The following is a 16,811-nucleotide window of genomic DNA, read 5'->3' as shown; positions in this document are numbered from 1 at the left end:
CTCAGAAATAATGCCACATATCTACAACTATCTGATCTTTGACAAACCTGAGAAAAACAAGCAATGGGGAAGGATTCCCTATTTAATAACTGGTGCTGGGAAAACTGGCTAGCCATATGTAGAAAGCTGAAACTGGATCCCTTCCTTACACCTTATACAAAAATTAATTCAAGATGGATTAAGGACTTAACATGTTAGACCTAAAACCATAAAGACCCTAGAAGAAAACCTAGGCATTACCATTCAGGACACAGGCATGGGCAAGGACTTCATGTCTAAAACACCAAAAGCAATGGCAACAAAATCCAAAATTGACAAATGGGATCTCATTAATCTAAAGAGCTTCTGCACAGCAAAAGAAACTACCATCAGAGTGAACAGGCAATCTACAAAATGGGAGAAAATTTTCGCAACCTACTCATCTGACAAAGGGCTAATATCCAGAATCTACAATGAACTCAAACAAATTTACAAGAAAAAAACAAACAACCCCATCAAAAAGTGGGCGAAGGACATGAACAGACACTTCTCAAAAGAAGACATTTATGCAGCCAAAAAACACATGAAAAAATGCTCACCATCACTGGCCATCAGAGAAATGCAAATCAAAACCACAGTGAGATACCATCTCACACCAGTTAGAATGGCAATCATTAAAAAGTCAGGAAACAACAGGTGCTGGAGAGGATGTGGAGAAATAGGAACACTTTTACACTGTTGGTGGGACTGTCAACTAGTTCAACCATTGTGGATTTCAGTGTGGCGATTCCTCAGGGATCTAGAACTAGAAATACCATTTGACCCAGCCATCCCATTACCGGGTATATACCCAAAGGATTATAAGTCATGCTGCTATAAAGACACATGCACATGTATGTTTATTGCAGCACTATTCACAATAGCAAAGACTTGGAACCAACCCAAATGTCCATCAATGATAGACTGGATTAAGAAAATGTGGCACATATACACCATGCAATACTATGCAGCCATAAAAAATGATGAGTTCATGTCCTTTGTAGGGACATGGATGAAATTGGAAATCATCATTCTCAGTAAACTATTGCAAGGACAAAAAAAACAAACATCTCATGTTCTCACTCATAGGTGGGAATTGAACAATGAGAACACATGGACACAGGAAGTGGAACATCACACTCTGGGGACTGTTGTGGGGTGAGGGGATGGGGGAGGGATAGCATTAGGCGATATACCTAATGCTAAATGATGAGTTAATGGGTGCAGCACACCAGCATGGCACATGTATACATATGTAACTAACCTGCACATTGTGCACATGTACCCTAAAACTTAAAGTATAATAATAATTTTTTAAAAAAGCCCTCTTCCTTGGCAATAATCGTCTCGGTGATTGGCTTTCTGTGTGTGGAGCAGCAGGTTCTAGATGGAACCCCTGGTGTTTCAGTGACAGAAGCTTTATAATAAAATGGCCAACAGTTCAGCAAGATATAACAATTATAAATGTACACACACTTAACAACGGAGCCCCAAAACACATGAAGTAAACACTGACAAAATAAAAGAAAGAAACAGACAATTCCCTAAAAGTAAATATTTCTGATACTCTACTCCTAATTGTGACAACTAGGCAGACAAACAGAAAGAACAGGAGACACGAACAGCATAATTAACTCACATGACCTTGCGAATCTGTATAAAACACTTTGCAGGACAGAACACTCATTCTTTCCTTGTTCACATGGCATATTCCCCAGAACATATCAGACACTAAGCCACATATCAAGTCTCAATCAATTTAAAAGAGAAATTATACAAACTATGTCCTTCAACCTTAATGAGATTTAATTAAGAATAAATAATAGGAAACAACAAAATCCCTGAATATTTGGAAATTAAACAACACATTAATAAATAACTCATTAGAAAAATAAAAAATCACAATGGCTACAGAAGTATTTTCAACTATATAAAAATTAAAACACAACAAATCAAAATTTACAGGACACAGTTAAACAGTGTTTGAAAGAAAGTTATAGCCTTGAATATACATTATAAGAAGAAACAAATGTCAAATAAGTAATCCCAGCTCACGCATAAAAAAAAAATAGGTAAAAAAGAACAAATTTAAGCCAAAGGAAACAGAGGGCAGGATGTCATAAATATCTGAGTAAAAAATTAATAAAATGGAAAACTAAATAACGAGAGAAAAATCAATGGAACCAGAAGTCAGCTATTTGAAAAGATCCAAAAAATGATCAATTTCTATGTAGACTGACCAAGAAAGAAATAGAGAAACTTAAATTACTAAAATGAGGCATGAAAGAGTAAATATTACCAACCATACAGAAAGTAAAAGGATTTAAATGGAATATGATGAACAACTTCATGCCAACAAATTAGATGTCACAATACTAAAACTGGGACAAGAATAAAGGACGATCTTCAGATTTTCTTTAAACCAGTAAGGTAATAGAATCAGTTCAGTAATTGAAAATCTTCCCACAAAGAAAAGGCCAGGCCCAAATGCCAGGCCCAAATGCCTTCACTGGTGACTTCTAACAAACAAAAAGAAATCATACCAATACTAAACAGAGTCTTTCAGAAAATAAAGAGAGAAATAATTCCCAACTTATTCTATGCAGCCAATATTACCTTCATACTAGAGCCCAGAAAAGATGGCACAAGAAGAGAAAACTGCAGATCAACATCCCTCGTGAATACAGGCACAGAAATCCTTATCCAAGGATTAGAAAAGATCCAGTGACACTTAAAGAGGATTATAAACCACGACAAAGTGGGATTTACCCCCAAATGCAAGGATGGTCTGTTATCTGCAAAGCAGTTAATGTAGGCTAGGCGCAGTGGCTCACACCTGTAATCCCAGCACTTTGGGAGGCCGAGGCGGGCAGATCACGAGGTCAGGAGATCGAGACCATCCTGGCTAACACGGTGAAACCCCGTCTCTACTAAAAATACAAAAAAAATTAGCCGGGCATGGTGGCGGGCGCCTGTAGTCCCAGCTACTCGGGAGGCTGAGGCAGGAGAATGGCGTGAACCCGGGAGGCAGAGCTTGCAGTGAGCCAAGATCGCGCCACTGCACTCCAGCCTGGTCGACAGAGAGAGACTCCGTCTCAAAAAAAAAAAAGCAGTTAACGTAATATACCACATGATTAAAGGATGAAAAAATAAAGGACAACAAAGAAACACCACACATGATTACCTAAGTAGTACCTGACAAATTGAACACCCATATGCAGCTCCCTAGAAAAACCACAAATAGAACTACCATACAATCCAGCAACCCCACTACTTGGCATTTATCCAAAGGATGTAGATGGAGACATCTACACCATGCGTTTGTTGCAGTGCTATTCGCAATATCCAAGATATGGGATTAACCTAGGTCTCCAACAACAAACAGATAAATGGATAAAGAAAATGGGGTAGTTGTACACTGATAGGACAGGAACCAGGGAAATACTGGGTAGAAGAGGGTAGTTTCCTGGCAAAGCCCCATCCTCAAGCCTGGATATCTGTGGCCCTAAGTGAGAAAAGGCATTCCTGTTTTTGTACCCAAAAAGTTGTATTTTGGCCCGCATGCCTACACCCATATAAACCCTGAAACCCAGGACCCAGAAGCAGACTAGCAAGCCAGAAGACCAGCAAATAGACAGATGGCAGAACAACATGGCAGAGAAAGGGAGAAGAGGAGGAACATCTGAATGCCGAGAGGAGTTTGGTTGGGGATGGTCAGAGAGGAGTCCAGCCACTGGGTGGCCCAAGTCCAGGGGAGGATCACCTTCCCACTCCAGTATCCTTCCCGGCTCCACATCCATCCCACTGAAAACCACCTCTACCACTCAAAAAAACTTCACATTCATCCTTCAAGCCCGTATGTGACCTGATTTTTCCAGGATGCTGGGCAACAGCTCTGGATCCAGCCCTCTGTCTTTGCGAAAAGGCAAAGGGCCCATTGAGCCTGTTAGTATTCAAGCCGTCTGTGGACAGCAAAGCTGAAAGAGCTTTGTAACACTGGGGTTGCAGTCACCCACCCCTAGACACTACTGCAAGGCCAGAGCATAAAGCACTCACCCCAGCCTCTGCACCTGCCCTTCTGTGTGCTCCAGTCCCGCAAGGGGTTTGAGCAGCAACAGAACAGGTGAACCACACCCACCCCACGTCCTGCAAGGGGAATCAGGGAACTCTCCCATTTCAACACCACAGGATACTATTCAGCCATAAAAAAATAATGAAATTATGTCATTTGCAGCAAATATGGATGAAACTGGAGGACATTATGTTAAATGAAATAAGTCAGGAGGGAAACTTAAGCATTGCATGTTCCACTTGTGGAAGCTAAAAGGAGTTAATTTTATAGAAGTAAAAGTAGAAGGAAGAATAGTAGAGAGTGGGCAGAGTAGGAGGAAGGGAGAGATAGGAAGAGATGTATTAAAACATACAAAATTACAGCTAGATATGAATAACTTCCAGTGTTCTACAGCACTGTAGCATGAAAACAGTTGAAAAATAATATATTATGCAGTTTCAAATAGCTAAGAGAAGGTTATTGAATGCTCCCAACACAAAGCAATGATCAAAGTTTGAGATAATGAATATGCTAATTACCCTGATCTGATCACCATGTTATATGTATCAAAACATCACTATATACCCCATGAATATGAATATCCCATTTATTTGTCTATTAAAAAATAAAATTAAATAAAAAATAAAATAAAAAACCTCTTCAACAAAGTAGTGACAAAGGGAACTTCCTATACCTGATTATGAGTGTCTACAAAGAACTACAAAAACATCACCTTTCATCATGAAAGCTAAAAGCTCCCCCTAAGATCAGGAGCAAGGCAAGGATGTTCGTTCACTCACACTAAACAATGTATTTGAGGTTCTGGCCAGTGCTATGAGGTAAACAAACAAATGAGCAAAACAAAACCCCCAAATTTCCTTCTACCCAAATCAGCAGCACCTCAAATCTCTCTGGAGATACTAAAAATAATTTTCAAAATGCTGTTTATTATTTTCTGAACTCTTTCTCTTTCCTCTGGGTCAACTGTTCTATTTGTTGTTGTTCTGTCTCATTCATGCTTTTGGGTTTTCTTCACATGTGTGTTGAGTCCTCGCCCCTCTTTCCATACTTATGACTGAGGTATATGTAAAGTGCTCTATTGCAGTTATAGAATTCTGTGTCCTCCAACAGCTTTCAAGTTTTTACATGGGAAGACAGACTGGAAAGCTTGGCGGAGAGTTCACAGAAGTGAGGTCCTGGTGCCGTCTCTTCCTGCTTTGTCCTTGGACTCTGGCATAATGCTGAAACAGAAGTTTACTGGAACACATTTTTCCCCCTAATGTAGAAAGAACAGCGTCGTCATGAGGAGACAGAGTCTAAAGTCAGGAGATCTGTCTCAGATCCAAGGGCTGACAGCAGAGCCACGTGTGTGATCTTGGAAACACCCCAAGTTTCTGTCTCTCCACGTGTAGGATGAGGACAGCACCATGACCCATCCCCAAGCGCTTCGAGGATTCGATGGCCAAGTGCACTTGGAGGGCGTGGCAGAAAATGTGCTCCACCGATGAGCATTCCCTTCCCCCTTCCTCCTTCAGTGAAGAAAAGGCTCAGCCCCCGTGGGCACTGCTTCTAGGTGGTGACCGTCATGTACTTCGGGTCTGAGAGGTTTTGCATTGCCACAGGTAAGTGCCATTCAACATCTGGTCACCATCTCTAAGGGCAGGAGGGTGGTCAGGCCTCTGCACCTGGACTCCATCCACTTCATTTCATGGCTGTAAACTCAAATTGTATATCTTGTAGACCTGCTTCATTACTTGTCCCTGAAGTCTCTCTGAGTTTGTGTGAAAGGAGAAGTGGCTTCCCACTGCTGGTATTCCCAGAGACAGCAGTTTTTAGCTACTGGCTGGGAAGTGGATGAAGCAGTGTTCACATACCTGGGAAGAGGCCTGGGCTGTGGGACATCAGGCCCAATTATCACTACCCAGGATGCCCTGAGGGCACCCCCACAGGATGCCTGTCTTGTCACCCTGAGTGCAGTGGCACTAGATAATGAGCGGCATGGCACCTCTGCACTCCCACAAAGCCCCAGAGGTCCCCCTACATCTACCTGTCTAATGTCAAGCCATGCTCTACTTGGCGACTTAAGGTGGAGCAGGACAGATCATAAACACTTGCCGAATAGTTGAGAACCTCCCATAAATATTCTCAAAGTTAGCCATAGAACCTGTTCTTGTTACTACCACAACCTCGAAGGCAAACTGAACGCTCCACATGCCCTTGCAAACATGTGTCAGACAGGCCGACCTCTTCGGACCTGGAGAGGCTCCTTCATAAATGCCAGGGACGCACCTGTCTTGGGAAAGTGATTGGGGAAAACACAGCCAGCCACCCAGTGCCCAGGAGCTCCAGCAAGGGAGCCCCGCTCAGAACCAGGGAAACGAGGGGCCCCGCTCTGAACCAGGACAATGAGGGGGCCCTGCTCTGACCCAGGACAATGAGAAGGCCCCACTCTGAACCAGGGCAATGGGAGGGGCCCTGAACAAGGGCAATGAGGTGGCCCCCTCTGAACAGGGGCAATGAGGGGGCCCCATTCTGAACCAGGGCAATGGCTTTTTGAAAACGGCACTATTTGGGAAACAGTATCCATTTGCTATAAACCAAGTGAGGCTATACAATACTCAAAGAAGTTAAAAATCACATTTTTTTTTCTTTTTTGTCTGAGTAGAACTGCCTTCTGGAAAGAGCTCAGATCAGTATTCACTGTTCTTTTGTTTCAGTAGTTGTCATTCTGTTCAGTTAGACGATCTGAAAAAAAAATGATGCCAAAAGTCTATGGTTTTTGGCTCTGTGGTTGCAGTACTGGCACCCAATTTGTTATCACTTCCCTATATTGTGACCCTAAGCAGTCTCTCCCACACTGACTGAGCTTGGCTGTGGGACCTGCTCTGGTCAATGAGATAGTAACATGCAGGACACAGGCAAAGACTTGACAAGCCCTCACAAAGTGGGCCCCACCTCTCTGGCTGCCATAAAATGAAGCCTGGGACAGGATGGGTGACAGCTGGGTGATGCAGTTACCTCTGTCACTGCAGCCAACAGCCAGCCAGAGGCTGGCTTCCCAGCCTATCACAGCTAGCTATGGACAAGTGAGTGAGCCCAGGTGAGACCAGCAGAACAATCACCCGGCTGAGCCCAGCTCAATTGCCGACCCTCAGAAATCATAAGCTGAAGAAAGAGTTGTTAAGGCACTGTGTTTTGGGGGTGATTTGTTATGCAGCAAATGCTAACCAATACATGACCCTTTATTATTTAATGGAATGGAGAAAACAGTAAACCAAAGAACAGCTACTGCATGTTCAATGACACTTCTAACCAGTCATTAGTATTTTGTTAATTACTGAAGAATGGAATGAAAAGCACCATAGCTATACTGTAAGAATGTTTCTGAGAAAATCTTTGTTTTCAGAGAAAAAGGACGAAGTTAACCACTGTGGTGAGGCTCTGAAATCCTCCTCAGCATCCTGAGCCGCATGTAGAAGCAACAGCAGCCATAATGTGTCTCCATTCCTTCTGTTCAGAGCCTGTGGAAGGGGCCATTTCTTGGTCCAGGTGAGCTCCTTGGAAGCCGACCACAAAGTCTCACTAAAGTGCCTAAGTAAACAACTTGCTGTTTCATCGATCTTACTTTAGTATAAATGCCAACATGCTCCATCTTATGTTATATTCAAAAGTCACTAGAAATATTAATACAGAGTAGGCACCGTTATTATGACTAAAGATTCTTATTGCTGTATTATTAAAAGAATTGTTTCTGGTGGGCTTCCACTTCTGCTGCTAGATCAGAGGAGCAGGACTGGGTGGGAAAGGTTACCTCCCCAGAAGTCTATACTACTTGTCAGAGCCTTGGACCTACTAAGACAGACAAGTCTGTGTCTGCCCCCACCCATTCCTAGCTTTTATTTAAGCTCCCCTCAAGCCTCCTCTTACTCATCCTCAAGACTCAGCCGGGGGAGGGCTCCTGTGTGATGACTTCTGAACCCCACATTGAGCTCAGGGCCCCAGACCCTCTTCAGAGCTGATGGGGTATTCCATTCCCATAACTCCTGGGGCTGCATTTTCGTGCATCTGCCTCTCTAATTCCACTCCATGCGAGTCGGGCAGCATTTATGCTTTGCTGTCAGCAAAGCCCTCAGATCTTGGAAAACTTAGTAGACGGGGCAGAGGCTTCTGAACAGAAGCCGAGCATGCTCCCAACTTTCCACAGCTGCAGCGTGAGCGCCCTCCCTTCACAGGTGTCACCAGAGGGCATTGGGGCCTGCGCAGATGCCCAGGCATCACGTCTTGGTCCTCTTCCATGCCACGACTCTCCACTCCCTGCCAGTGGGCTTCCCGGGCTCCACTGGCTGGAGTTGCACCAAAGTTTCCCTCTCCATTTCTAATCCTCCCTCCTGACTAACGCTGGATCTCTCAGCTCCTGGTTCTCAATGGGGTCTCTCCAATCCTGATCCTCTGGTCTCCTTGGCCTGTCATTCCCTTGCAATTTCTCCGGCCTTTCTATCAAGTGTGGGGTCCCATGGTTGTGGGTCTGATTCTGCTCCAAACTTCCTCCCTATTGCTTTCTCCTGCCTCCTCCACCTTCCAGGCAGAGTGCACCTTGCCAAGGAAGCCTCACCTGCTAAAGATGGTCCCACATGGCTGCAGAAAGTCACAGAGCCCTGGGTCTGACCAGATCTTCACACGAAGTCATACTGCAGCTGGGCAGTTTCTCCAGGAGTCTTTTCTAGAATGGGCACTTCCCCCAGTTCATTGCTCTAGACTGTCTGCAATCTCCTCACACGCCAGGAGCTTCTCTGGCTGTGCTGATGCTCAGCCAACACGAACCCCTCCTTTTCTTCCTCTTCAACCCAGAGCCCTTCAAAGTTTCCCTTACCCCACCCTTCTCTTCTCTCCCAGGCCAGCATGTGGACTTCTTCTGAGAGGCCAGCTCTCACACATACGTGCTTGGAGTTCAGCTCCTGCCTCCCCAAGACCACTCCCCAGCTGCTGGCCACGATCCTGAATTTTCCATTCTGAACATTTCCTCTCCACCTACAAAAATGTTCTCGCCTACCTTAGTGAAAAACAGACATCCCTTCCCCTTTTGGCCACACACTGCCTCTGAAGGTTGGACCTGCTCGGCGGTTTCCTTCCCCACCAAACTGACGGAAAGCCTGGCACGTGTTTCCCTGACATCGCGTCCTGGGAAAACACCCCTGGCCTCACTGCAGTGGAATGACTTGGGAGGCATGGGCAGCAAACCGCTAGTCCATGGCCTGCAGCAGCTGCTCTCACCCTCTCACCGGTGCTGTCCTGGGGGGACAATGTGCCACACACCCAGCAACCACTGTGCCTACCACACTATATCCAATGTGCAGTGTGTACATCTCTGTGCATGTAATTCAAATGCTGTCACCTGCCCTCCAGTCCATTAAAGAAGCGAGTCATCTAAGAAGTCAACTTATCTTCCCTTCAGGCTACCAGTACCTACACTTTCTTCTAGCACGGTTCAGCTCTATCAACAATCTCTCAGTAGTAACTGTGGAATGCAAAGTCAAGGAACCACAGGTGACAGTAGAAACACCTCCCAAAGTGTCCCCTGTCAAGTATATTTCCAGCCTCATGTGGCTCTAGGATCAGGTGTCCCTCTCTCATCTTGTCAATGACCTCTCTGTCTCATGGGATGCGGGAGAGCAGGGAAAACCGATGAACCCACCAGCACTGCCATCTGCAGCCATTACCTGGGGTCATCTCATACCAGAATCGCCGCTGAAGCGCCCCTGGGTTTCTGTTAATCTAAGTCTTTCCTCTCCTTCTATCTTCCATAAGCACTCAAGAGTGAAGGGCACCAAGACTGCCTTTGGTTTCTGCATTTTTGCACACTAGTTTCATTCCCTAACTTTTGCCAGGCATTCATGGCTCCTGCCCTCCCTAGAATCCCCATCACGCATTCCTAGAGGGCCTCTGACAAACACATCCTCTGACCTCCAGCTCCTGGAACTCCTCCTCCTCCTCCACATCGTAGGACAGGGTGTGGATTTTTATGTCATCAGCTGAGAGGTCAATGAACTTCCCATCCGGGTACTCGAGGCTGTCTTTGGTGGGCGACCGGTCCTCGATGAAGGTGGTCTCGCAGCAGTCGGCGGCCACACCGTCCCCCCAGGAGCGCAGCACGCCCTCTGAATAGAGGATGATGTTGGGCCGGTAGCGGGACTCCACTGACTGCTGCAGGGTGTTGGGGTCCAGCAGCTGCTGCATCGGCTCACTCCTGCTGCTGTCCAGGCTGGCCGGCACTGTGCTGGCCCCCACCCGGTGGCTCTGGTACTGGGGTGCTGGGTAAACAGACACCAGACCATCTCTGCTCTCGGCCATCAAGTTTCTGGTGTTAATTAAACCATTCCTCTTGCCAGCATCACTGATTTTACTGTGCACCAGCATGCTCTTCTGTTCAATGATGCCATCCATGGTACTCTCTCCCTGGCTGGGCGTCAGGCTGGTGGGCTGGGAATGTAGGTTACACTTGTCTCAGGGAAGCCATTTCTCCTGGAGGAGGAGAAAACAGAGATGAGACAAGAGAATCACACTTGAAAACAAGCTAATCACCCAGACCCACATTGTTTCAGACTGTACCAGCCAGCTGATAAACGCATAGTAACTGTGAGAGTTAGATAAAATGCAGTCCTACCTATTCAGTGAATGTTAAAAAGGGTCTGTGGGGGCGGCTAGCCAGAGTTAGCAGAAATTGATTACCTGAATCTCTATAAAGTCTCTGCTTCCAAATGAAGGAGACTGCAGGAATTGGCTCCCTTGCAGCCTAGAGGAACCTTTGATTGCTAGCAGACATCCTGAAACCCACAGGTAAACCCAATCACATTAGCATCTGACAAGTCCATAGGAAAACAGAACTGCAAATCTGTAAAGGCGATTAGCTCTTCCCAGGTACATGGCTGTTCATTCAAGCAGGAAATTATGTGATTGCAATAATCTCTACTTAGTGATGATCTTGAGGTGTCAAGTCCCAAACACGAATCTGCTACTGAGGCATCTTGAGAGAGGCACAGCTTGGTCTCCTAGGGTGCTCTCTATAGTTGGCCACTCAGAATTTGCTGAGAACCAGCAGCATCAGCACCAGCTGGGAGCTTGTTGGAAATGCAGAATCTTGAGTAGCACCTGCACCTACTAAATCAGAATCTGCATTTTAACACGATCCCAGCTGATGAGTCTGCACATTAAAGCTGAGGAGGTGCTGGGCTACAGTGTACAGTGCACATTTTGGCCTGCTGAACAAGTTGATTTTACAACTGATTATTTACTAAATTTTAAAATGTACTCAAATTATGTCAAACAATTTATTTTTTTTTAAGAACAACTTTTTTTCTTATTGAAGTGAATTTTTTCAATTTTGAGTATCATAAATTATGACTAAGTATGAATGAAAGGGATCAAAATTAGTGGAATTTTATTTTGTCATTTCCGCATCCTTCGATATCTCTTTCAACACAGACTGGTTTGTCATATATATTGCCTTTGCTTCATAATTCCCATTAGCTCATTTCCTTCCACGTTTGCTGGTACCCACTCCTACCTGCTCAGAGCCTTTCCCTGGGCCTGGGTTCATCTGCTCAGAGATGAAACTGGGTTGATGGGAGGAGAGAGAATGCCTCTAATGAGGCTGCCATCTAGGGTTATCCACATGGATCTCTGTACCAATGCACTCCGGAGTCTTGCCCCAGGACAGTGCTACTGTTCTTCCAATTCCCTTTATAACTTTTGTGGGATTTTTAATTTATTTTTTTCTCAGTTGATGATACTCAGAACCAGTAGCTACAGAGATGAAAGCCTCCTGCCTGACTCTTTATTTCTGCATAAGCAGTCTCTGCTATGTCTAGGATGCTCCCATCTCTTGACCAAACACTTTCTGGGCTTCATCAACCACTGAGTTCCCCGTGTCATCATCTTATAAGACTGGGAGTCTGGTTTTGAGCTTGGCAGAGGAAGCCGCCTTAAATGCATCACTGGCCAATCATGCTCCACCTGCTTCTTTATAGAGGAAGGCAGCTGGAGGAGGAGACGGGATGAAGAGGGGCCTCTGTGGCCTTGCATTTGAGTCCCTAGTTCTTAGTCTCTTTCTATAACACTATTGTAAGAACTCTCCTGGGGAGTTACTAACATGCACAGCTAACCATGAGTCGGGGTGAATATCAGGTGAGTGGGAAAATTGAGGGGTTGTGAAAGAAAAATGTAAGTCAGAAAGTAGGTATACAACAAATTCTATACAAATTTTATATTCTACATAAACACATATACATTTTTTTACTTGGAGACTGTCACGGTATAAAGAACACTTTTTACTAAAAGTCACGAGGCCAGAGATTCAGCCCTAGTTTTGCTACTAAATATCTGACTGTTGGCAAGTGGCTTATGAAAGTGGAACTATTAATGGGGTGATTGAGCAAGGAAAGCTTTCAGGTCCCTTTCAGCTCTGATTTTTTCTGTCTTAGTCAAAGAGTTTTAGGGTTTTATGGCAATAGATAGAGATTTTCTACAAAATGGCTTCAGTGGTGAATTGTAGCAAACATCTAAAGAACTAATACCAGTCCTTCTCAAACTTTTCCAAAAAAACTGAAGAGAAGTGAGCACTTCCTAAGTCATTCCATGAGGTCAGCATTACCCTGACACCAAAGCCAGAGAAGACACCATAGGAACATTACAGACCCATATGCCTTATGAACACTGATGTAAAACTCCCAACAAAATACTACTAAACTGAATTAAGCGGCATATTAAAGGAATCATATACCATGATCAAGTGAGATTTATTTCTGGAATGCAAGGAGGGTTAAAATCATGAAAATCAATCATTGTAATACACCACATTAACAGAAAGAAAGACAAAAAATACGTAATTATCTCTATTGACATAGAAAAAGAATTTAATGCCTTTCTACTAAGCATTTCTGGAAAAGCATTGATGCTTTTCCTTTTCATGATAAAAACATGAAACAAACTAGGAATAGAAAGAAATTACCTCAACAAAATAAAAGCTATATTTGAAAAATCCAGAGTGAACATCATACTCAATGGTGAAAGCACCTGTAACATCAAGAACAAGGCAAAGATGCCCACTTTTCCCACTTTTATTGCACACTGTACTAAAAACTGTAGCCAGAGAAATTAGGCAAGAAAAAGAAATAAAAGGCACTTAATTGGAAAGGAAGAAGTATGATCTCACATATAGAAAACCCTAAAGATTCCACAAAAAAATCTATTAGAACTAATAAATGAAGTTAACAAAGTAGCAGGATACAAAGTTAATACACAAAAAATCAGCTGCATTTCTATATACTAACAATGAAGAATCTGAAAAGAAATTTTTTAAAAATTCATTTACAATAGCATCAAAAAGAACACAATACTTCAGAATTAATTGAACCAATGAGGTGAAGGACTCATACAATGAAGTCATCAAAACATTGCTGAGGCAGGGCATGGTGGGTCATGCCTGTAATCTCAGTACTTTGGGAGGCTGAAGTGGGTGGATGACTTGAGGTCGGGAGTTCGAAACCAGCCTGGCCAACATCATGGTGAAACCCTATTTCTACCAAAAATACAAAAATTAGCTGGGCGTGGTGGTGGGCGCCTGTAATCCCAGCTACTCATGAGGCCGAGGCAGAAGAATTTCTTGAACACAGGAGGCAGAGGTTGCAGTGAGCTGAGATCGTGCCACTGGACTCCAGCCTGGGTGACAGAGCAAGACTCCATCTCAAAAACAAACAAACAAACAAACAAACAAAAAAAACACTGCTGAAAAAAATTAAAGAAGACACAAATAAATGGGAAGACATTCCATATTCATGCACTGGGAACCTTAACATTGCTAGGATGTCAGTACTACCCAAAGTTATCTATAGATTCAGTGTGATCAGTAGCAAAATCCCAATGATGTTGTCTGCAGAAACAGAAAAACCCATTCTAACATTCATATGGAATCTCAAGGAGCTCAGGCTGGACTTAGAACAAAGTAGGAGTACTCACACCTCCTGATTTTAAGACTTACTACAATGGCACTATAATAAAAACAGTGTGATATGGCATAAATACACACATATAGACCAAGTGAATAAAATAGAGAGCCCGGAAATAAACCCTTGCTTATACAATCAAATGATTTTTAACAAGGGTGCCAACACCATTCAATAGGGAAAGGACATTGTTTTTCAACAAATGGTGCTAAAAAATTGGATATCCACATGCAAAAGAATGAAGTTGAACCCTTACCTAACACCATATTCAAAAACCAATCCCAAATAAATCAATCACCTAAATGTAAAATCTAAAACCATAAAACTCTTAGAAGAAAACAGGGCAAAAGCTTCATGACATTGGATTTGTCAATGATTTCTTGGATGTGACACCAAAGGCAGAGGCAACAAAAGAAAAAACAAGTTGGACTTCATAACAATTTAGATATTTTTGTGCATCAATAGACAATATCAACAGAGTAAGAAAGTAAGCCACAGAATGGGAGAAAACATTTGCAAATCATATATCTAATAAGGAATTAATACCCAGGATATATAGAGAATGGTTAAAACTCAACAACAAAAAATAATCTGATTCAAAAACTGGCAAAGGTCTTGAATAGAAATTTCTCCAAAGAAGATATACAGATGGCCAATAAGCCCAGGAAAAGATGCTCAACATCACTAATAATGGGAAATGAAAATCAAAACTACATATGAGATATGACCTCATACTCACTGGGATGGCTACTGTTAAAAAAAAAACGGAAAATAACAAGTGTTGGTGAGGATGTGAAAAAACTGGAATCCTTGTGCACTGCTGGTGGGAATGAAAAACAGTGCAGTCGCTTTGGAAAACAGTATGGCAGTTCCTCAAATAATTAAAAATAGAATTACCATATGGTCCAGAAATTCCACTTCTGGATATATACCAAAAGGAGTTGAAAACAGGGTCTTGAGGAGATACTTGCATGCCATGTTCATAGCAGCACTATTCATAATAGTTGAAATCTGAAAGCATCTCAAGTGTCTGTGGATGAATGGATAAGCAAAATGTGCTATCTACATTCAATGGAGTATTGCTCAGTCTTAAAAAAGGAAGGGAATTCTCACATAGGCCACAGCATGGATGGACCTTGAGGACATTACTCTAAGTGAAATAAGCTAGTCACATAAAGACATATGCTGTATGATTCCATCAATATGAGGTACTTAGAGTCATCAAAAGTACTCAAAAGTAATCAAAAGTGTGGTTTCCAGGGGATGGGAGTGGTGTGAGGAGTTATTATTTAATAGGTATGGAATGAAAAGGGATATAGAGATAGATGGTGGATAGATGGTGGTGATGGTTACACATTATAAGTGTACTTAATACCACCGAACTGTACACTTAAAAATTGTTAAGATTGTAGATTTTATGCTAACATAATAAAAAATTAGACAAACTCAATTAAACTGAACTAAAATAAAACATAAAAAGAAGAGCTATCTATGTGGAGATTCATGCTAAAGTATTTACAGATGAAATAAAAGATACACTGTCTGGGACTTGTTTAAAATCATCTGAATAGGAAGGAGAAGTGCACACTATACCGAGAAAAGAAGACTGTGCGCTGACCACTGATCATCTCAATTGGAATTCTCATCTGGAATTCCTCCTCCTCCTTCACATCCTAGGATATCAAGGAACCACAGATGACAGCAGAAAGTCAAGGAACCACAGGTGACGGCAGAAACACCTCCTAAAGTGTACCCCCTCAAGTACACTTCCAGCCTCATGAGGCTCTAGGATCACGCGTCCCTCTTTCATCTTGCCAATGACCTCTCTGTCTCATGGGATGTGGGACAGCAGGGATCCCCGATGAACCCACCAGCAGTGCCATCTGGAGCCCCATCTGACAGCCATTACCTGCGGTCATCTCTGACCATCTCTGATCACTGAAGGAGGAGTATATACCATACCGAGAAAACAAGACTGGCAGCAGGAGTTATGAATGAAGGTGTGCTGTATACCATACAGGGAAAACAAGACTGGCTATGGACTGACCACTGAGGGAGGAGTGTATACCATACAGGGAAAACAAGACTGGCAGCAGGAGTGATGAATGAAGGTGTGCTGTATACCATACTGAGAAAACAAGACTGGCTGTGGACTGACCACTGAAGGAGGAGTGTATACCATACTGAGAAAACAAGACTGGCAGCAGGAGTGATGAATGAAAGTGTGCTGTATACCATACTGAGAAAACAAGACTGGCTGTGGACTGATCACTGAAGTAGAAGTGTACACCATACTGAGAAAACAAGACTGGCTGTGGGCTGACCACCAAAGTTGGTTGATGGGTGCACGTGATTCATTATAGAATCCTCTCTCCTTTCATGTGTGTTTGAAATTTTCTGTAATAGAGAGGTTTGAAAAAATCAACAGGTTAAGCTGTGCAGGGGAGATGTTCCAGGCAGAGGGAACAGCATAGGTAGTGTTTAGGAAGCAGAGGAGGAGGCTGGAGAGATAAAGTTAGGAGGGGCGGGTCTCATTTAGAGGCTCATAGTAAGCAATAGGCATGTGGAAGAAAGGCATAAGTGGGATGTGATCATCATAGAGGCAGTTCAGGCAGATGGATGTGTGAACAGCATGAGGAATGGGTACAAGGAGAAGCACAATAAGCCCTGGTGGTGTGGACAACTGACAGATGCGGTGGTCCTCTACTGCTCAAAGTGCTTTCGGGCAGTAAGAAGGGTGTGAT

General features: G+C 43.4%; 1 protein-coding gene across 7 annotated transcripts in view; it reads right to left on the bottom strand.

Moving 5' to 3' along the window:
* Positions 1-16,811, bottom strand: part of SYNDIG1 (synapse differentiation inducing 1) — a 233,135-nt gene that overhangs the window by 147,584 nt on the left and 68,740 nt on the right. For all 7 annotated transcript variants that reach the window (XM_001148244.7, XM_009436945.4, XM_054674561.2 and 4 more), the window contains exon 2: positions 10,031-10,588. In XM_001148244.7, coding sequence (XP_001148244.1) covers positions 10,031-10,510 — 480 coding nt within the window. In that variant the 5' untranslated portion in view covers positions 10,511-10,588. The remainder of the gene's footprint in view (positions 1-10,030; positions 10,589-16,811) is intronic.

This window comes from Pan troglodytes, chromosome 21, assembly GCF_028858775.2.
Source record: "Pan troglodytes isolate AG18354 chromosome 21, NHGRI_mPanTro3-v2.0_pri, whole genome shotgun sequence".
Lineage (NCBI taxonomy): Eukaryota > Metazoa > Chordata > Mammalia > Primates > Hominidae > Pan > Pan troglodytes.
This window is presented reverse-complemented; position numbering and strand designations above follow the sequence as displayed.